Here is a 23,538-nt window from a genome sequence, read left to right as displayed (position 1 = left end):
CATACATCATAATATGTGCACATACATCCGTGTGTTTATGTGTGTACACAACCTAGTCACATCCTTGTATTCCTATTTGAGATATGTGTCATAATAGCAGTACCCTTCTTGTACCACATATCAGCACCCACACCTATGTGACATTGGATATAACTTGGAAGAGCTTGAGTTTGGCACTTATATAGAATGGTAGGGAGAAACTGACAGTCTAATCATATCTCGAAAATAAAGTCTTCTTTGGTTACGGAAATACAGTACGTTACACATGTTAGGATTTAGTTAAACTTGACAAGTCACAAAAGAAAAGTTTAAGAGAGACTGCTGCAAAAAATGTATTATATATGGATAGTGTACTAAAAATATGTGGTTATTGATTTTCATCTTTCAATGCTCTCCTTGTTTCTTTCATATCTGTAAATTATTTATTGACATTTACTATTTTGTGTTAACCTCATGTCAGCTAATATCCATTTTCCTTATCCACTTTATGCAGCCTTAAAATCTTTGTTCCTATAATGCTTTTCTCTCTCGCAATCCTTGTCCCAGTGAACCGGACAGACCATTTACTACAGCCTGGCAGAAACATGACATATAGTGAGGTTGACAAGTACTCAGTTTCCAATGTTGAACATAAATCAGAGAGGTAAAAGTACTGTTATCATCTTGAAAGTCTGTTATATATAAGATGCACATCTTTTACAAAGTGATATGTTCTGCATAAAATGGTAACTATAAGGATGTTGCACATTTGGCTTTAGCCTTTTTATAAAATTTATGTATCATCAAATCCTCCATGTGTGCTTGATTTTTTGGCTGTGCATGTGCCCGTTTGTTTAAAAGGTGGGAAGGGATGTGTCTTTCCCCATTGATAAATGACTGCATGGGTCAGGAAGGTGCTCCCATGAGGGGTGGAATGGAAGTATTTTCATATGAAAGCAAGGTTTTTGTATGAAAATGTGGACCTCACCTGGAGATGCAAGGGAGGCATTTGTTCATCCACCATGGGAAAATGGCTCATGACCCACATGGGAGGAGTATGTTTACTCACTGTAGAAATGTCTCATTTTTCCATGGGAAATAGGGATCCATTCCAACCTTAAAAATCTGTCTGGTAGCGTTTATGATGAGTTGTTGCTAGCCATTGGACCTGTTAGACGGTATTTCGGTCTTTTCACATTGACGTCTTTCTGCATTGTTGTTTACCATGGTTATGTGATGGTGTCTTGTATTATGATATATTGTTTTTCTTGGTTTTACCATTTCCTTTGCTTTCATGTGCTGTTTTGTGTGTAAATACCACCTAAAATGGAGTTATTGTAAATCTTTTAGTTATGTTGACTCTGTTGTACCACCCAATTAGGGCTTTCCTTATTAATAAAGGAATAGCGTGAGGCCTCCACACTAAGAAAGAAACTTTGAGGCTTGATCTCTTTCTTTTCCTCTCAAGAAACTTCTCCTATCCTCAAGAATTCTCAAAATGAGTTTTGTTTCTATGGCTAATAGAACTGTTAATCATGTCCAGTGATTTCTTGTGGCTTTGATCATTTATATTTTTCAGACCTAAGGTTAGAATAGTCTACCTAGCTTCATTCACATGGAAATTTTATTTATTGATTATATATTATTTAAAAGCAATTCTGAACTTAAATGTGTTATAAAATAACAAAGATACTTTTTTGGGTACATTTCAATATATTGATTTTTAATGCTCAATTTCGCTTTTAAAATAGCTGTGTTAAGCTGTGCACTTCACAACCTTGGGGAAAACTGCATTGTTAAAATCTCTCATAAATTTATATGTTTTTCTTCTTGTTGGAACATGATTAGGGCCATAGTGGCATAACGGTTCATAAATATCATTCACTCAAAGTTGGATTGGCAACACTGTTTTGTAGGTTTTGGACTCATGTGATAATGGCGTATGTGTTTACATTTTGGACATGTCGTGTGCTGCTCAAGGAGTATGAGACTGTTGCAACAATGAGATTGCACTTCCTTGCATCTGAAAAGCGCCGTCCAGATCAATTTACTGTGAGCTTCTAATTTTTTTCTAAGGAGTAACTTCTTTAGTAATTTTCCATAGGCAACAAATATTGTGACTAATGCAATCTTAAACATAGCGATAATGCTATTTCCTGATATGATTTTTGGCACTTAATTTTTTTAAAATAGCTTTACTGCATCCTCAATACTCTTTGGAATGGTTATATTTTGGTATGATGAACAGTGTATTTTTTTGGTTCTATATTTATTCTCTATAAACGCTTCTTATATTGGATCATGTAGTTAACAGTGGCGAAATATTGGAACTGAGAAAATACATTGATGGGCAAAAAGAGTTTTGAACTCTTGTGCTAATATGTGAATTCATTTAGGTTTAATAATATGTTTCATGTGAATGGTAAAACATGCAGCCTTCCATTTTGTTATTGTTAACTGTATGATTCAATTTACGCATGTGCAATGCAGTCAACTTGGGAGAGCGCAAAAATCCATTATGACTCTTTGTAACTATCCCAACTCATCCCCGTTGAAAAGTAATTTTTTTTTAAATAATTGCGGAAACCAAAACCCAAGGATCCGAGCCCTCATAAAATTAACAACATTTCAAATCACAAGGGATCTCTACATTGAACTAACCAATAAAAAATAACTAACTCTATTAATTAATAATCAAAGTTTGAGAACATAATTAAAATTAAGCATAAAATCTCAGAACCACACTGTCAAAAAATAACATAAGTTACGCGATCTCGTAGACTCCCTGATGTAGTCATCCTCATGACTTGGCTCCAGGTCCTATGAAAAACATACGAAGTACTGGGTAAGAATCAAAGATTCTTTGTACGAATTCTTCTAAAAATCCAAATATGCAAGAAAAAACATAAATCAAATTCATGCAAGTATTTAGAAGAATAAATGCAATAATATAATAAACCATTTACTATTTAAGCATTTGAAAGCAATTATCATGCAATACCAATTTCTCACAATAGAACAAGAATGCATGAAGTAATACAAAACAGTAAATATGCATGATTCTAATGCACATGCATAAATAATTTATTAAATTATTATCAAAGTTCTCTTTTGCATGCATGTCCCTATTAAATGCACACAAGTTTAGTTTCACTTTTCATTAAACCCGCGGATACTCAAAACGAGCACCACAATTCTCGAAGTCCAAGATAGGTTCTCAATTGTAACTACACAATTTGTATTTTATTAATGGGTTTTATACTTATCCCTTGACCAATATCAGAAATCAACACCATCTATCGGAACATTGAAAATCAATATCTAATATCGGGACATCAGGAAAATCAACATTCACTGATGTCATTTTCTTGGTATACCAATAACAACAGTTGTGTCACAACACCACCTTCAAGTAAAGTGACTGAAAACTCCCTAAAACCATAGCCGGGAGGCGAACAACCATATCGGGTTGAGGGGCACAATCACACACGAAGTTTTAGTATGGTCATGGTTTCTCCAAAACCGCCATCCAAGATTTTCATACTGTGGAAGGAACATTCAGGAAGAAAAACATTAATTACACTATATGTATCTTTTATCTTTCTACGTGCAAAACACAACATGGGACCTGACCCGCTACAAATTAACAATGTAATTAATTTAGAAAGTCAATAATTTAAAAAGTGAATTTTGCAATGCATAACACTAATCTTAGAGCTACACATGCTCTTAGCCCACATAGCCTATAGTGGTTCACATCTTACCACTGATGCATCTTATGCAAAATTCTCAGTAAACATGCACACGCGACTATTGAAACATGTCCACAATGTACATTCATTCACACATAATCAAGAATGTACATATAAACCAAATTGGAACAATTGCTTGCAACATGCATTTTTCTTTCATGATTCATGTCATGCATAATGCCTAAACATGCACATGTTCATGTTAATGCAATTTCAAAATAACTTTAGAAATTTCGTGTTCATGATATGCGCAACTATGCTAACATAATATTCAAATGCATGAGCCATACATAGTCACTAAACACTTTTACCATTCACATGTAACCAAAACTAGGCATCCTCGGGATAATGAACATAACTACCGAGTCATAGCTATGCTGCTGCAAAGTGCATGGCAACAGTGACATACTGTTGGCAACATGTTTCTCATGCAGAAACTTGCAGCCAAAGGTAGTGGACAACGAACAATGGTGCACCTAAATGTGTAACATTGGTCTGCCCTATAACTCTGTTGATGAATGCTTACGCAAAGAAATTACATGTTGAAAAAATACATAGATGTACATGTTTATGCAAAGAACTCACATGTTGGAAAATACATGGCTGTGCTCAGTCATTTCAGCCACTAAATGCAGAATACATCATGCTCGAAACACATGGTTGTGCATGTGAAGAATCCTTGCAAACAATCAAGTTTTCAAATAACTTGATACTTCAAATACTCAATACACAAAATAGTACAACGTTTATAAGCTTCACACCACTAAAGAAGTGCAATAAATGCACAGTATTTATAAGCTTTACACCAAAGAAAGTGCAATAAATGCACAGTGTTTATAAGCTTAAGGAGACAACTCCTTACTGTAATACATGCATACAATGGGCTCACATAGCCCTTGTTTATAAGCATACTTAAGAGACGTTGGGCTATTCCCAACGGCTCTTGTTAGAGACGTTGAGAATCAGCCCAACATCTATCTTTTTAAAACTGTGTACACAGTCAGTGGCTGACTGTTGTACACTGTACACAGTCAGCCACTGACTATCTACAAAAAACATTATATAAAAAAAACAAAAATAAGAAATGGAAAAAATTACAAAAATAAGAAAAAATAAAAAGGAGGAATTACAATCATATTCAAAAACATGAATATGCATAAAATGTAGAAATGACTAAAAGACCCCTACAACCAATACAAGAAAGAAATATATATTTTATATATACAAGCAGATGAATACATGTACATATATATATATATGTATATGTATCTTCTTATATATATATAAAATATATATAGAAAATACATTGTCTTTTAAATTACAATTTAACATCCCTCCTCAAACTTAGGGCAAGATGACCGAAAGTTTGCCAAGGAGGAAATTGAACCGCGGAGCACACAAAAAACTTTGGTGAAGAAATCTACCAACTGATATTCTGAAGTTACATATGGAAGATCTATAACTCCTTTCAGATATGCTTCCCGAACATAGTGACAGTCCATCTCAATGTGTTTAGTCCGCTTATGAAAAGTATGATTTTTGGCAATGTATATTGCACTCTTGTTATAACAACATAGATTGGTGGGCCCTTCTATTGAGATCCCCATGTCTTCTAATAGCTGATGAAGCTATACAATTTCATGGTAGTAGTCGCCATGGCACGATATTCAGCTTCTATTGAGGATAAAGACACTTTTTGCTGCTTCTTATACCTCCATGCGAGTCTCCTAAAAACACACAAAAACCAGTGGTGGAGTGACAGTTATTTGGGTCACCTCCCCAGTCAGAGTCAATATAAGCAATTAATTTTAATTCAGAAGAAGATGATAAGAATACTCCTTTGTTTAGTGTGCCTTTTATGTATCTCACAATCCGCAAGTTGGCACTCATGTGAACTGATGTTGGTGCATGTTGGAACTGACTTGCAGTATGAACTGTATGAGAGATATCTGGTCTAGTAATACTCAGATACATCAAAGATCCCACAAGTTGTCTATAGGGGGTGGGATCGAAGTGAGGAATACCATCATCAATCTTCATTTTGGCTCCTACTATAGCAGGAGTTTCACAATCTTTATCATCTGTAATACCTGACCGGTCAATAATCTCAGAGACAAGCTTAGTTTGAGATAAAAAATATCCTCTATGAGAGTATGCTACTTTAATACCCAAAAAATAAGTTAGAAATCTCAAATCAGACATTTCAAACCTATTCTTCAAAATTGATTTTATGCTTTTAACCCCTTTAGAATTACTTTCGGTTATAAGCATATCATCCACATATAAGAGCAGAATGACAATCTTTGCATTGGTTTTTCTAACAAATAAGGCAGTGTCAGTAAAACAGGAAGAAAAATCATTTTCTAACATTACGGAGTTAAATCTATCATACCAAGCCTTGGGGGCTTGTTTTAAACCATAAAGTTTTTTTCGAAGACGAAACACTTTCCCTTTGGGAGTCTTTATTCCTGCTGGAGCATTCATATATATCTCTTCATTCAGATTACCATTTAGGAAGGCATTTTTAACATCTATTTGATAGATGTTCCATTTGTTGATTGAGGCAACGATAATGAGACATCGGACATTGACCATTCGGGTCACAGAGGCAAAAGTTTCTTCATAGTCAATCCCGTATTCTTGACTATATCCTTTTGCAACTAATCGAGCCTTATATCTCTCAAGAGATCCATCACTCTTAGTTTTTACCTTAAATACCCATCTACACCCTATTGCTTTCTTACCTATGTCACATGGGTGCGGGTGTGGCACTTTCAAAAACCTTGGGTGCGGGGGTGCGGCAGGGGCAAAAATGTAAATATATATAGAAGTGGGGTCCGGGGGTTCCCCCGGCGCGGGTCCCGCTGTGCGGTCAGCGGGCGGGGGTCAGAGGGGGCGCCCCTGGCGGGGGTTATAGGGTGTCACCCCCCCTCCGCAAGATTTTTTAAAAAAATTCCGCAACCCATTTCATAGGGCAAAAATAAATAAAAAAATCCAAAAAATGGACCGAAATGACCTTGGGTGCGGTCAACGCACCCAGGGTTGGGTTGACCGCACTCGCACCTGCGTCGAGTCGCATCGACGCGGGTGCGGCACCCTGCTATCCGAATCCCTGTTATATAGTTTCTTACCCTTAGGAAGATCTTGGAACTCCCAAGTCTTTGCTCTGTTGAGAGCTGAAAGCTCACATTCCATTGCTTTCAGCCATTCATCATTCTTTTTGGCTTCTTCGAAGTTTTTGGGTTCTATATAGGAATGAATGACACTAAGGCAGGCTCTATGTTTAGGAGTAAACGAATCATATGAAATAAACCTAGAAGGCATCTTTCTACTTCTCTCAGTTCTTCGTAGGTTTTCATCATTTGTTGAATTGGACCTACTAGGTTCACTGAATTTTTCAATTGCACTCCTAAAACTGTTTCTATTTCTATGGGTATATGTTATAGGATCTCTCAATGCTCCTTCATTTCTATGTTGGGAGATAGGTGGATGGGAAGAACCATCTTCTTTATCATTGACGTCATTATGAATGAAATCGTCATCACTATCATCACTATCATCATCATGTGTTAACATTTCAAATAAAAAGGAGTAATCCATGTTTTCTTCAAAGGGTTCGCTCCTTTCAAAACCATTAACATTTTTCCAGAAAACTCACATTTCTGGAAACATATAGCTTGCCATTCTTAATATCATAACAACAAAACCTTTTTTGGGTTTCAGAATATCCAAGAAAAGCGCAGGCAATGGCTTTTGGTGAAAGCTTGTCGTTCTTGTCTGTAAGAATGAAACATTTGCAACAAAAAATTCTCAACCGACTATAGTCTGGTTCTTTGGTATACAATTTTTCAAAAGACAAGATATTGTTTAAGTTTTTAGAAGGTAGCCGATTTATCAGATAGACAAATGCTAAAGTCGCTTCAGCCTAAAAACCTTTTGAGATGTTTTGAGAAACAAGTAATGTTCGAGTTGTCTCTATTATATGTCTATGCTTCCTTTCGGCTAATTCATTTTGTTGAGGGGTTTTAGGACAAGATCTTTGGTGAAGAATACCATGACTTTCAAGATAATTTTTTAATTCACTTGAAAGGTATTCTCCACCACAGTCAGTTCTACAAATTTTTAGATTCCCATTAAATTGATTTTTAATCATCATATGATAGGTTTTAAAAATTGAGAAAACTTCATATTTGTGTTTAAGAAAATAAATCCAACAATATCTCGTGTGGGGGTCGTCAACAAAAATGACATAATATGCAAAGCCTCCTTTTGATAGGACGGGTGCCAGTCCCCATACATCCGAATGGATAATTTCAAAAGGTCTTGTAAAAATAGATCTTTGACAAAAAGACAATTTTTTCATTTTCCCAAGAATACAGTCATTACAAGTGAAATCACTTTTACATAGACTTTTAACAAAAGGTAAATGAGAAATTTTTGCAATATTTGGATGTCCAAGTCTCTTGTGTCACACATTAATATCCTTTTGTTGGACAACATTACAAAACGGGTTCTTTGGAATTTGAAGGGAATCGACATAGTATAAATCACCCTTCCTAGAGCCTTCCCCAATCAATCTCTCGGACTGGCGATTCTGTATCCAACATTTGTTAGATAAAAACTTTATTTCACACCCATGATCCGAGAGTTGAGAAACAAAAAGTAAATTTAAGTTTAATTTGGGTATAAATCTAATTTTTGGAATAAAGAACCCTTGTTTTTCAAAATTTCCTATTTCATTTACTTCAAGAGATGTTCTATCCGCGGTTGAAACAAAAGATGGAGAAATTTTTTTTGAGTATTCGAAAAAAGAACTAAAACTTGGGGTCATGTCAAAAGAAGCACCCGAATCTAAAAGCCAAGAGGTCTTACCGGGAGGAGAAAAAGTTGACATGGCGGTTCCGGAAATAGCCGCTTTTAGAAGAGGTTGAAGTGCATCCACGATTTGTTGCAATGAAAGAGCTCAATTTGAGGATGACGAGTACTCTTCCTTTTGAGGTTGGGATGTAGTAGCCATGGCAAGTAACTTTTTTCACTTTGGGCAAATAGGCTTGATATACCTCGGTTCCTTACAAAAATGACATAAAAGCTTGCTATAATTCTTCTTCCCTCCTTGACCACTTTAGTTTTGATTATTGAAGTTAGGAGGCTTGTAGGTCTTTAAGTTGCTCCCCGGTCTTGAGACAACATTAACTCCTTTATTCTTCATTATAGGAAGGTGTAGCTAGAACACTTGGGTTGTTCTTGCTTATACCCATACGAGTCTCTTCCCCACTTAGTTTAGTAATTACATCTTCAAGAGAGGGGGAAGTGAAGGCGGATAAAAGAGAAGATCGGATTTGTTCGAATTCAGGCCTAAGCTCATTCAAAAAATTAAAAAATCTATCTTTTTCCAATTGTTTATGACGAAGCTCTATGACTTCTCCACTCCACTTGGGTTCGAGTATAGCAAGCTCATCCCAAATAGAAGAGAGTTCAACAAAATACTCTTTTATAATCATCTCTCCTTGACGAAGAGTTAGAGCTCTCTTTTGGAGGTAATATTTATGAGACAAGTCCCTAGAGGTACTCCGACGCTTGAGAAACCTTCTTAAACTTGATATTATTGACGTTAATTTTTGTTTCTATGGATGAGAAAATCCATGAGCGGATTTTAAAATTCCTCATCTCCCATTCTTTATGTTTTTTGGTGTAGTTCAAGAGCCTTGGCTCTTTCTTCGCCTTCAAGGATTTTTATTTCTCCTTTCTTCATCAAAGTTATCTTTGGCTCCGGTTCGGGAATCGAGCCTTGAATATAACCCCAAAGCCCTTTTCCTTTAATATGAGCCTCCATGTTTTCGGCCCAGACGTGATAGTTGGACCCATTGAGTTTGAAGCCGAGAAAAAAATAAGTCTTTTTCACCCATTAGAGAGGGGAGATGATGAAAAAGAATACGTACAACAAAGGATTTTTAGACCTTTCTTGATAGAAGAGTCTTCTAAAATATTGGATGAACAAGCGAATCCACTTCAATCACCAAAAAAATCGAGGGCACGCTTTTCGAGGCACCCGAAAAAGTTAGAATCCACACGATCTTTTTTTTTCTCCAACCTTGCTCTGATACCATGTGAAGAATCCTTGCAAACAATCAAGTTTTTAAATAACTTGATACTTCAAATACTCAATACACAAAATAAATGTACAATGTTTATAAGCTTCACACCACTAAAGAAGTGCAATAAATGCACAATATTTATAAGCTTTACACCAAAGAAAGTGCAATAAATGCATAGTGTTTATAAGCTTACTGTAATACATGCATACAATGGGCTCACATAGCCCTTGTTTATAAGCATACTTAAGAGACGTTGGGCTATTCCCAACGGCTCTTATTAGAGACGTTGGGAATCAGCCCAACGTCTATCTTTTTAAAACTGTGTACAGAGTCAGTGGCTGACTGTTGTACACTGTACACAGTCAGCCACTGACTATGTACAAAAAACATTATATAAAAAAAACAAAAATAAGAAATGGAAAAAATTACAAAAATAAGAAAAAATAAAGAGGAATTACAATCATATTAAAAATCATGAATATGCGTAAAATGTAGAAATGACTAAAATACCCCTACAACCAATACAAGAAAGAAATATATATTTTATATATACAAGTAGATGGATACATGTACATATATATGAAATATATATATGTATATGTATCTTCTTTTATATATATAAAATATATATAGAAAATACATTGTCTTATAAATTACAATTTAATAGTGCATAGTTCTAACAGTTTGAAAATATCAAAACATAATTTTAACGGATCACGTATTGATGTCCAAGCTAGTTTCGAACAGCCTAACAGAGTCCATTATAGCTTTGATATAACCCATCCGTGATAGACACGAAATATTAAAAGTGGAAAGATGTAATATACGCTGTTATATCTCATAACAAAAAATCGGCTTCACTTCTTTCCTTTTCATAATCAACGATCATGCTAAAAAAAATGAATCTGCTATACATCATACCTTAAATTCAGGTCTTCAAAAGTTCTATTAACAACCAATGAGTTCCAGCACATGTAAACATGTCTTAACGACAATGTGAAAACATAATGTTTCAACCGTCATAAACAACAATCTGGAACTGTGATAGGTCTGATTTAGATTAAATCTAATCTCAAATCAGACCTCGAAGGGCTAAATATATCCCTATCTGTTTTTTCACACACACACACACACACACACATATATATATATATATTTATATTGAGCCTTACAACAAGCCTGGTTTGCTTGCATCCAGGAGTCAAATTGAATACTTGGGGGTTGCCCAATTGCAACTAAGTTTTTCCCAAAACGGCATGATAGGAGAAAATGTTTTAACTTCGATTTAATACCCAATATCACCTGGATATCTCCGGATGGGAGCATGGGAATGTGTTTGTTTGGGCTTTCTTATGAGAAACCCTTACCCTTTTTATCGTAAGTGGTATCGCAAGACATGTGCCGCATGTTTGATACTACGATAATTGGATGAGAGATTTATGACAATCTCATATTGTACAGAATGCATAATGATATAAAAATGTTTCGAAAGACCAATTCATGTCAAACTAAACTAAAATGAGCTGGGGTTTCTTTTTGAGAAACTTATACGCCTCTCATCGTAGCGGTACTATCAGACATGCACGACATGTTAGTATTATGATGATTGGATGAGGGGTTTATGGTAACCTCGAAGCGTGCAAAGGGCACATTGTTGAAATTACATAAATGGTGATCATCGCTTTCACAGGTAAGATGCTCGATTTGGTTTGAAAGACCAAAGCATGTAGAATGAGTTGTCAGTTAAAATAAAACTTGACATTACCCATTTATCATTTGTTTCCGTCAAGAGAGAGGATGAGATGGTACAAAAACTTTGATAGACAGGTTGTTAACAACCACTACTTGGGTAAATGACCCGGCATCCTCAGTCATCAGAGTTAGGGGACAGGACTACAAAAAATTATCCTAGATGGTAGATCCTATAGACTTCTGCATAAGTTGGATGCATCCCTTGCTATGAATGCCTCTCGGGAATCTCTCTCGGTCACTGACCGTCCTCTTACGAACAGACTCAGCTAGTTGTTCGAGGTATAAAATATATATAGCATAACAAACCCCCAGACAATTTCAGTTGTTTCTACTTTTCGCTCTTGCATGTACCCTAGGACAACTAATATCGAAATAAAGTTATTATGTTCACTTTACTTATTTTGACTTGCACACCACGAAAAAAATGACATACATATTAGTTTGGGTTATGAATTATGCTCATTATGCTATTTATGTTAACTATGCTCTGTATGCTCATTTCTGCATATTCTGAATTATATATCATGTATAAAATAAAGCATGTGTTAGTTTTGTTCTAAATTGTTATACTTGTCTTATGGGTACAGGTGATGATGATTAGGTCGGTACGACAAGCGATGACATGATGACGTGATCGTATCAAGATGAGACTCTTTCCTTAACGTTTTGCTCCTGAGAACATTTATGTAATTTTGCATAAGGATATTTTTTGAAAATTTCTTTTTTGTATAAACTCTAAATGATTAAAATTGTATTTTTTAATCTATTTGGTTTTGAACGTACGGAGTTTTAAATCCGTTGTGTAAAGGAAAGGTTTCGTAAGTAATGCGTCCAAGGTTCGTTGACTTGTAATTTCAAAAATACCATTTTCTGTTGAATTACTATTTAAAAAAAACTCTGATAAAGGAATGATTACAAAGCTTTCAAAATTTTCGTAAAAAGTCACAAGTCCGAGATTTTGGGGGGTGTTACAGTCCTACTATGCAGTGTCCTCTCCTAACTATCCACAATCTTCATCGGCCTCTCCTCTGTCGTCAAGTCAGGTTGTACATCGACCGCCTCGTAGTGGATCGCATATACGGGATCAGACACATACTTCCTTAATATCGAGACGTAAAAGACGTGAATATGAAAAAATTGAGGAGAAAGCACCACCCGGTATGCTGACTCGCCAATGCGCTCGAGGATCTTAAAAGGTCCAATATACCGAGGACTCAACTTTCCCTTCTCGAACCGGAACATACTCTTCGTAGGCGAGATTCAAACAAACACGTGATCGCCTACATCAAAACTGAGCTCTCTGCGCCGCTGATCGGCATAGCTCTTCTGCCTACTCCGCGCTGCAACCAACCTCTGCCGGATCAACCGCACTTGGTTCGAGTAGTGTTGGATGGCCTTTGGAGACTCCATTGCTCTCATTTCGACCTCATCCCATCACACCAAAGATCTGCATGGTCTGCTATATAGTTTAGTATAGAGCCATACCAATATTGGCATGGTAATTATTGTTGTACGAGAACTTTATAGGCTTCACATGCCTATCTCACTCTCTTGCCCAGTCCAGTGCGCACACTTTAAGTATATCCTCAAGTGTCTATATCGTACGCTTTGTTTGCTCATTAATCTGTAAGTGAAAAGCCATGCTGAATTTCAACATGGTATTAAGGGCCTTCTGCAACTGGTGTCAGAAACGAGACGTGAAGCGAGGGTCTTGGTCTAACACGATCGAACATGGCACCCCATGAAGTCGAACAATCTTACTACATAAAGATCTGCTAGACTCTCTAAGCTCTGATTGATCCTGATCGGTAGAAAATGGGCACTCTTTGTCAACCTATCTACCATCACCCAGATGGCATTGCGCTGACGACAGGTCCTCAACAATCCTATGATGAAGTCCATCGAGATGTCATCCCACTTCTACTCTGGAATGTTTAGTGGCTAAAGTAGTCCACCAGGTCAAGCTATTATGTTCACCCGGGTTCTACCAAGATGTTCAAGGATCTTCAGCATACTTATTGGTAGAATGGGATGAAGCGGGATATCGCAGAGTTCAACTGCCAAAAAAGCGTACGCGCTGACCTTTTCATGTTGTATCATGACACAACCCAATCTGGTCCCTGAAGCATCACTGTACACTATGAACCCGTCCGTTCTAGAAGGTAAAGACAACACTGAGGCTGAGGTCAACCTCTTCTCTAGCTCCTGAAAGCTCTCATCACATTGAGGTGACCAAACGAACTTCACTCCTTTCTGCAGAAGCTTAGTCATCGGAGCAACTATATGTGAGAAGTCTTATATGAATCGACGGTAGTAGCCTGTCAATCCTAAGAAACCCTTGATCTTTGTAATTGTCTTTGGTTGCTCTCAAGACAATACTACATCTATCTTGGTTGGATCAACCTCCACGCCCTTCTTTGAGATCACGTGGCTGAGAAACATCATTCTGTCAAGTCAAAACTCACGCTTTGATAACTTAGCATACAACTTATGTTCTCTCAGTGTCTACGATCCTCAGATGCTCTTGGTGCTCCTCTGCGCTCTCGAAATAGATTAGAATGCCATCAATAAATACAATAATAAACGAATCCAGTCATAAACCCGATTCATCAAATCTATAAATGCTGCAGGGGCATTGGTGAGTCCAAAAGACATCACCAAAAACTCATAGTGCCTGTATCTGGACGTGAATGCAGTATTCAAAACACCCTTTACCCTGATCCGCAACTGATGATACTTGGAACGAAAGTCAATCTTGGAGAATACTTTTACCTTAACTGGTCAAACAAGTCATCAATTATAGGCTAAGGGTACTTGCTCTTGCTCTTCATGGTTACCTGATTCAGCATGCGGTAGTCTATGCAGAGTCGCATGAACCCATCCTTCTTGACAAAGAGAACAGGTGTACCTCAAGGAGACACACTCGGCCTGATGAAGCCCTTGTTAAGAAGTTTCTGCAGCTGCTTCTTCAGCTCAGCCAACTCTTCAGGTGCCATGCGATAAGGCGCTCACAAAACTAGTGATGTGCCAGGTACTAGCTTGATCGAGAACTCGATCTTCCTGTGAGGTGATAAACTCGACAAGTCCTCAAAAAAGACGACCGAAAACTCGCGAACCACATCCAACTGCTCCAAAGGTGTCGCCTCATTGCCCGTTATAGATACGCTGGCTAAGAACTGTTAAAATGTATCTCTCTTTATGTAAATATTTACATATATATATATATAAAGAGAGATACATATACATATATACATCACGTATATATGTATATGTATCTATCTATATATATATGTAAATATATATGTTTTCTTTTTTCTGTAAAACCCGAAAGGGTATTTTAGTCATTTCTCTCCATTTTGCGCATATTCATAATTATGAATATGCTGTAATTCTTTTTCCTTTTTTACTTTTCTTCTTTTCTTTTTTCTTTTCCCTTTTTTGTCTTTTTCTTCTTTATTTCTTTGTTGACTCAAAGTCAACCTTGGAGGGCTCAACACTAGCTGTTGAGCCTCTCCAACGGTTAGAATTCTAACCGTTGGAGGGGCTCCAACAGCTAGTGGAGCCCCTCCAAGGCTCCTTTTCCCTCTTATAAATAGGGGAGTTCCCCCTTTGTAAACTTCACTTCTTGGAGCTTTTGTTCTCCAATCCTCTCAATAAAATTCTTTATATTTTGTATGCCTTTGTGCATTTGAGTTTCTTTATTGTACCTTTGTGTACATTTGTTCTAAGTATTCTTGTGCTTTTGTGCACATTGGTGGTGTTGTGCTCATCGCACACTTTATCTCATTTTTGAGATATTTTCACATGGTATCAAAGCTAGGCTTAAAGGAAAAGAAGATCGTGCTCTTATTTCTCTTCGTTGGAATACCTCGTAAAGCGTGCCATTGAGTTGTGGTGGTGGAAGTGAAGACTCGGCTCTTCATTCTATATTTTGCAAGCTTCCTACATCAAGAAGGGACTCACTTCGCATTGTGGTACGCATTTATTCCTCTTTGTATCCTCTCTAATGGGCGAAAAGGATTCGCACTTCTCTCTTGGCTTCAAATTGAATGGAACGAATTATCATGTATGGGCCGGGAATATGGAGGCCCATATAAAAGGAAAGGGACTTTGGGGATATGTTCAAGGAACTATTCCCGAACCCGTACCAAAAATTACTACCCTTGACAAAGGGGAGATCAAGGTTCTTGAGGGTGAAGAAAGAGAAAAGGCTTTTGAAGATTACAATAAGAAGCATGAAGAATGAGAAATGAAAAACTACAAAATTCTCTCATGGTTCTTCTCTTCGGTTGAGACCAAAATTAATGCCAATATTCTAAAGTTCAAAAAGGCATGTCAAGTATGAGAATATCTTGAAAGAATGTATACTTCAAGAGATTTGTCCCATAAGTACTATCTCCAAAAGAAGGCCTTAACCCTTCAACAAGGAGAAATGTCCGTTAGAGAGTATTTCGCCGAGTTATCCACTATTTGGGATGAGCTTGCCCTCCAAGAACCTAAATGGAGCGGCGAGGCTATTGAATTGAGGGCCAAACAACTAGAAGAGGATCATTTTTTTAACTTTTTAAATGGGCTTAGACCCGAGTTTGAACAAACTAGATCCTCTCTCTTATCTTCTTTCTCTTCCCCTCCTTTGGAAGATGTGCTTACCAAATTAAGTGGAGAAGAAACTAGATTGGGAATGAATAAAACCAATCTAAGTGTGTTGGCCGTTCCCTCTAAAGATGAGGATGAGGGTGCTTATGCCGTCTCAAGACCGGGGAATAATGTTAAAACCTATAAACCCCCTCATTTTAACAAAAATCAAGGAGGAAGAGAAAATGGTGGGCATTATGGAAGGAGAGATTATAGTAAGATCATATGCCATTTTTGCAAAGAACCGGGTCACATTAAACCGGTATGCCCTAAATGGAAGAAGATGGTGGCTATGTCTACTACTTTCCAATCAACCAAGGAGGAAGGTCCTTCTACTTCCAATCATGCTACTTTGGCTCTCAATCAAATCATGGAAGCTCTTCAACCACTCCTCAAGGGATCCGTTTCCGGAGCCGCCATGACCACCTTCTCTCCTCCCGGTAAGACTCTTTGGCTCTTAGACTCGGGTGCATCCTTTCATATGACTCCAAATGTTTTGTCACTTTCTAAATACTCAAAAAATTTGTCACCCTCTTTTGTCTCCACCGCGGATGGGGCTTCTCTTGAAATAAAAGGAATTGGTGATTTTGAAAGACAAGGTTTTTTTATTCCAAAAGTTAGATTTATACCAAAACTAAATTTAAATTTGTTTTCCGTCTCTCAACTATCGGATCATGGGTGTGATATCAAATTCTCATCAAATAAATGTTGGATACAGGATCGCCGGTCCGGGAAGTTGATTGGGGAAGGCTCTAGGAAGGGAGATCTTTATCTCATGGAATTTCTTCAAATTCCAAAAACCTCTTTTTGTAATGTTGCCCAACATAAGGATATAAATGTTTGGCATAAACGCCTTGGGCATCCAAATATTGTCAAGCTTTCATATTTACATTTTGCTAAAACCTTATGTAAAGACAATTTCAATTGTAATGATTGCATTCTTGGTAAAATGAGAAGCTTACCTTTTGGACAAAGAACTATGTTTTCAACCAAACCTTTCGAAATTGTGCATTTGGATGTATGGGGACCGGCACCCGTTGTGTCTAAGGGAGGTTTTTCATATTATGTAATTTATGTGGATGATTTTTCAAGGTATAGTTCTTGTAGTTTCAAACATAAACATGAGATTTTCTCTACTTTCAAGATCTTTCACATGTTAATACAAAATCAATTCAATAGTAAATTACAAATTTTTAGAACCGACTCCGGGGGAGAATATCTCTCAAATGATTTCAAAAGTTATATTGAAAATAATGGGATTGTTCATCAAAGGTCTTGTCCCAAAACTCCCCAACAAAATGGGTTGGCCGAACGAAAACATAGACACATAATTGAAACTACAAGAACTTTGTTAATTTCTCAAAAAATTCCATAAAGATTTTGGGCCGAAGCGGCTCTTGCATCGGTTTATCTCATCAACCGACTTCCATCCAAAAACTTGAACCAAATATCTCCATATGAAATCTTGTATAAAAAAGAACCCGACTACAATAGGTTAAGAATTTTTTGTTGTAAATGTTTTGTTCTCACCGATAAGAATGATAAATTATCTCCCAAAGCTATTCCTTGTGCTTTTTTAGGATATTCGGAAACCCAAAAAGGTTTTAGGTGTTATGATATTAAAAATGATAAACTATATGTTTCAAGAAATGTAACCTTTTTAGAAAACATAAGTGGTTTTGAAGAACACAAAACTCATGAAGATAATGCCGATTATTCCTTTTTGTTTGAACTATTATCTAGAAATGAAGATTTTAGCGATGATGAATTAAAAGAGAATGAGGATATAAGTGAATGTATTCCTCAAACCATTCATGATGAAGAAGAAATGATAAATGAACCAATTACCTATACTCATAGAGATAAAAGCACTTTTAGAAGTGCAATAGAGAAATATAGTGATCTTAGTGAATCTTCCAACAACTCTCGAAGAACTGAAAGATCTAGGAAAAATCCTTCTAGATTTATATCCTATGAGTCTTTTTCTCCAAAACATAGGGCATGTCTTAGTGCCATTCATTCATACCAAGAACCTAGAAATTTTAAAGAAGCTACGGAAATGATTGAATGGAGGGATGCCATGGACAACAAACTTAGAGCCCTCAACAAAGCCAAAACGTGGGTTTTTCAATGTCTTCTAGAAGGAAAGAAAACAATAGGATGTAGATGGGTTTTTAAAGTCAAAACCAAGAGTGATGGCACTCTTGAAAGATATAAAGTCCGTCTTGTCGCAAAAGGATATAGTCAAGAATACGACATCGATTACGAAGAAACCTTTGCTCCTGTTGCACGAATGGTTACTGTAAGGTGTTAAATCACCATTGCATCTATTAAAAAATGGAATATTTACCAAATGGATGTTAAAAATGCATTTCTAAATGGGGACCTTAATGAAGAAGTCTACATGGATGCTCCTCCTGGTATGAACATACCAAAGGGGAAAGTCCTTCGTTTGCAAAAAGCGCTTTATGGTTTAAAACAAGCCCCTAAGGCTTGGTATGATCGATTTAATGATGTAATGGTTCAAAATGGTTTTTCCTCATGCTACACTGACACTGCTCTGTTTGTCAAAAAGTCTGATGCAGGAATTGTGATTTTACTGTTATATGTTGATGATATGTTGATAACAGGTAGTGACATAAAAGGCATCAGAAACATTAAAACTACTTTAAAAGAAAGGTTTGAAATGTCAGACCTGGGGTATCTGACTTACTTTCTTGGTATTGAGGTAGCCTACTCTCATAGAGGCTATTTTTTGTCTCAAACTAAACTTGCCTGTGAGATTCTTGACAGATCAAGTATTACTGATGATAAAATCTGTGAGACCCTTGAAATTGTGGGATAAAAAATGAAGATCGATGATGGGAAACCTTTGGAGGATCCTACCCCCTACCGACAACTTGTGGGATCTCTAATGTATCTTAGCATCACAAGGCCGGACATCTCTCATGCCGTGCATACTGCAAGCCAATTTCAGCATGCTCCTACATCCGTTCATATGAGTGCCGTTCTCCGAGTTGTCAGATACTTAAAGGGAACTTTAAACAAGGGAGTTTTTCTTTCCTCTTCTTCTGAGTTGAATTTAATTGCATATACTGACTCTGATTGGGGAGGTGACCCAAATAACCGTCACTCCACTACAGGCTTTTGCATTTTTTTAGGTGAATCCCTGATCTCATGGAGATGTAAGAAGCAACAGAAGGTGTCTCTATCATCCACCGAAGCAGAATATCGAGCCATGACATCTACAACTATGGAGATTGTCTGGATTCATCAGTTGCTGCAAGACATGGGGATTCCAATTCAAGAACCCACAAAGTTATGTTGTGATAATAAGAGTGCAATCTATATTGCCAAGAACCACACGTTTCATGAGCGGACAAAGCATATTGAGATGGACTGTCATTATGTCCGTGAGGCATATCTACAAAAAGTCATCGATCTTCCTTATGTGACGTCAGAATATCAGTTGGCAGATTTCTTCACCAAGGCGCTTTGCTCCCCAAGATTCAACTTTCTCCTTAGCAAACTTTCGGTCATTGTGCCCTAAGTTTGAGGGAGGGTGTTAAAATGTATCTCTCTTTATGTAAATATTTACATATATATATATATAAAGAGAGATACATATACATATATACATCACGTATATATGTATTTATATATATATATGTAAATATATATGTTTTCTTTTTTCTGTAAAACCCGAAAGGGTATTTTAGTCATTTCTCTCCTTTTTGCGCATATTCATAATTATGAATATGCTGTAATTCTTTTTCCTTTTTTACTTTTCTTCTTTTCTCTTTTCTTTTTTCTTTTCCCTTTTTTGTCTTTTTCTTCTTTATTTCTTTGTTGACTCAAAGTCAACCTTGGAGGGCTCAACACTAGCTGTTGAGCCTCTCTCCAACAGCTAGTGGAGCCCCTCCAAGGCTCCTTTTCCCTCTTATAAATAGGAGAGTTCCCCCTTTGTAAACTTCACTTCTTGGAGCTTTTGTTCTCCAATCCTCTCAATAAAATTCTTTATATTTTGTATGCCTTTGTGCATTTGAGTTTCTTTATTGTACCTTTGTGTACATTTGTTCTAAGTGTTCTTGTGCTTTTGTGCACATTGGTGGTGTTGTGCTCATCGCACACTTTATCTCATTTTTGAGATATTTTCACAAGAACACCATACAACTCTGCTTGTGGTACTTGGAGATTTTCAACGCTGAGATGATATTCACCTCATTCACCGGCTTAGTTGTCTTGAACACCAGTGCAGACAAGTCGAAGCGTTTCAACAAAACCTTCTTCCTCTGACACTGAAGGGTAGCATTGTATCTGAACAATTAGTCCATACCTAGAATGATGTCATAAAAAGTCATGTCCAGTATGATCAGGTCGGCAAACAACTCATGCCCCTTGATGACTACTCTAACTGCAGGAAGATATTTCCCGCAATAAGAAGACGTAAACATCAGAGACATTACATCGAGAGTCTTCTCTAGCCTAGACGGAACAAGGTTGAGCAAACTCGCAAAAGAAGATAAGATAAAAAAATGGGTAGCACCCGAATCGAACATCACACAAGCATAATGGTTAGCGACTACGAAAATACCTTCGATCAGGTCGGCCTGATCGATCTGTGTGTCAGTGTACACTCTCCCGTTCGTCCTCTGCTTTGCCTGCTGCTGAGGCCTCTTTTACTGTTATTGTGATTGCTGCTACTGCAGTCCTCCTTGAGCCACCGACTTGTTTGGACAATAAGTGACGATGTGTTCGGGCTGCTGACATTGGTAGCAAATCTCCTTGAAGAGTGGACAAGAGCTCTGAGGATGACTCTTCTTGCACCTCTGACACACGAATTGAGTCTTCCCCTGTTGTTGCCTCTACTGGGGTCGATTATGCTGGCCCCCCCTACTGGTGCCCCTGCTGTGTCTTCTACCTCTTCGCCTTGCCCCTCTGAGGCCTTGCCGCTCGCAGGTGGGTTTTTTCTCGCTCTGCCACTGGTACTGCCCCCGTTGCTGGTCCTCTTTTGCGATCTACCCTTGAACCGCTCCCACTCCTCATTCAGAATGGATATAGACTCAATCGCATCACTAAACGTCGTAGGATGACTCGTCATCACACGAACCCGGAGGCCGTCATTCAGCCCACAAACGCACTTTGTCGCCCTCACCTTATCATCAACAAACAGGTTCAGGCAATAGTGCTCCAAGCTCCTGAATTTGGTGGTGTAGTCCACCAAACTCATATTTCCTTGAACCAGTTCGAGGAATTGCTGTTGCATACGCTCTCGGGCATAGGCAGGAAAGTATGCATCTAGAAACTCCTCTCTGAATGTCTTCTAGAGGAATGTCCTCCACTCTAATCTTTATATTGAATTTAAAGCTTTAAATTAGTTAGACTTAGATTTTAGATCTAGATCTAAGATCCAAATCCATATCCAATATCAAATATCCATATGAATCACAAATTGGACCAGATCCTAATTAATATAGACCTTGGACTGGGTCCAGATCCATGTCAACTTGGATCAAATGGATCAGATCTAATTCAAAACTAATCACATCGAGGCGGGTCATTTTTTAAAAATGCGATTTTTGAGCCAACCGTATCCCGAATTCACAAAAAAAATTTATATATGTTTTCAGAATTTTGAGACGCATCTAATGATATATTACCTGAATTTCGCATAAATTTAACTCAAATTTCGATCGATTTTAAAGGTAAAAAAAATAAAAAGTTTGACCAAGTCTTAATTGCCTCGTTTAGGTCTTGTCAATGGGTCATGGGCCACGCCCAGACTCAGCTGACGCCACCTAAAATCGAGAATTTCTATGGACTTTCAAAATACTTAGTCAATTTTTCAGAAACCTCAGAGTTTAAAATGTTAGAAAAACACACAATATTATACTCTTCCAGTGCATGGTCCTCTAACCAATGCATTTTTCTATTTCAACATTGGGAGGGATTGTATTATGAAGTGATCGTATTTATGCCATATAACTTTATATGGCTACCTATTTACTGCTTCAACCATAACCTTGCTAATCAATTGAGATCCCACTTTTTTCATTTTATCTAGATCACTGTTTTGTGCAAATTAGTCTATTTTCTCTTCGATCTTTTCATATTTTATATTACTTGGAGAATCTTCTTCAACAGCTTCAACCATCTCTTTCTTTAGGTGTTGTTGTATATGTTAAATTATGTAATCAAACTTGTAATTTTGTATATATATTTTATATATATAAGGTAATACATATACATATATATATAATATATGTACATGTATTTACCAATTATATATATAAAATATATATATTCCTATTAGGGGTAGTTTAGGCATTTTACACATATTGTTTTTCGAGAATATGTTTTGTATTTTCCCTTTTTCTTTTTCTTTATTTCTTTTTCTTTTAATTTAATGCATTGTACTCACCTTTGTGACCGTTGGAGGGGCTCCAACGACTATGTGGAGCCCCCTCCAAGGTCTCCTAAATCCCTATAAAGATGGGCACTCCCTCTTGTATTTCTCTCAAGGGTGTTGGGGTTTATTGCCCAACCTTTTTATTGTTTATGAAACTTATGAGTGCATTTGCACATTTGTGATTTCGTGTTTTGTGCTTTTTGTGCACAAGTGTTCCAAGTGTTCTTGGTGTGTGTATGTTCACACATTTATATCGTTCCATCGACTATAGTATCTTGTTAAAGATACTTTTACATGGTATCAAAGCCTCGTTGAAGAAGTAATTGCGATTTTCCTCCGTTTGAGTATCTTGAAAAGCGTGCCTTCAAGCTTTTTGAGATTGAAGTGGATCATCTTCTTCAGGCAATATTTTAGAAGCCTCTTTTATCAAGAAAGACGCGGAAAATACTTAAGGTACGTATTATTTCTTGTCTTCTTTCCTCTCTAATGGGCGAAAAAGACTCCCATTTCTCTCTTGGGTTTAAGCTTAATGGCTCAAACTATCATATTTGGGCCGGTAATATGGAAGCCCATATTAAAGGAAAGGGGCTTTGGGGTTACATTCATGGTTCAATATCGGAACCGGAACCCAAAATCACCATCATTGAAGGAGGGGATATTAAGATCCTTGAAGGGGATGAGAGACTAAAGGCTCTTGAAGAATATTAAAAAAAGCATGATGATTGGGAAATGAAGAACTTCAAGATCTTATCTTGGATTTTTTCATCCGTTGAGACCAAGATTAACCCCAATATCATCAAATTTAAAAAAGCTTCCGAAGCTTGGTTGTATCTTGAGAAAATGTACACTTCAAGAGACTTATCTCACAAGCACTTTCTCTAAAAGAGGGCTTTAACCTTCCAACAAAATGATATGA

General features: G+C 37.1%; 1 protein-coding gene across 2 annotated transcripts in view; it reads left to right on the top strand.

Moving 5' to 3' along the window:
* Positions 1-23,538, top strand: part of LOC149827316 (hyperosmolality-gated Ca2+ permeable channel 1.5-like) — a 75,547-nt gene that overhangs the window by 9,424 nt on the left and 42,585 nt on the right. For both annotated transcript variants that reach the window (XM_090019277.1, XM_090019278.1), the window contains exons 3-4: positions 494-643; positions 1,896-2,031. In XM_090019277.1, the coding sequence (XP_089875403.1) occupies positions 494-643; positions 1,896-2,031 (286 nt within the window). The remainder of the gene's footprint in view (positions 1-493; positions 644-1,895; positions 2,032-23,538) is intronic.

This window comes from Nuphar pumila, chromosome 10, assembly GCF_984573655.1.
Source record: "Nuphar pumila chromosome 10, dmNupPumi1.hap1.1, whole genome shotgun sequence".
NCBI lineage: Eukaryota > Viridiplantae > Streptophyta > Magnoliopsida > Nymphaeales > Nymphaeaceae > Nuphar > Nuphar pumila.
The sequence above is the reverse complement of the archived record's forward strand: the minus strand, read 5'-3'. Positions and strand labels throughout refer to the sequence as shown.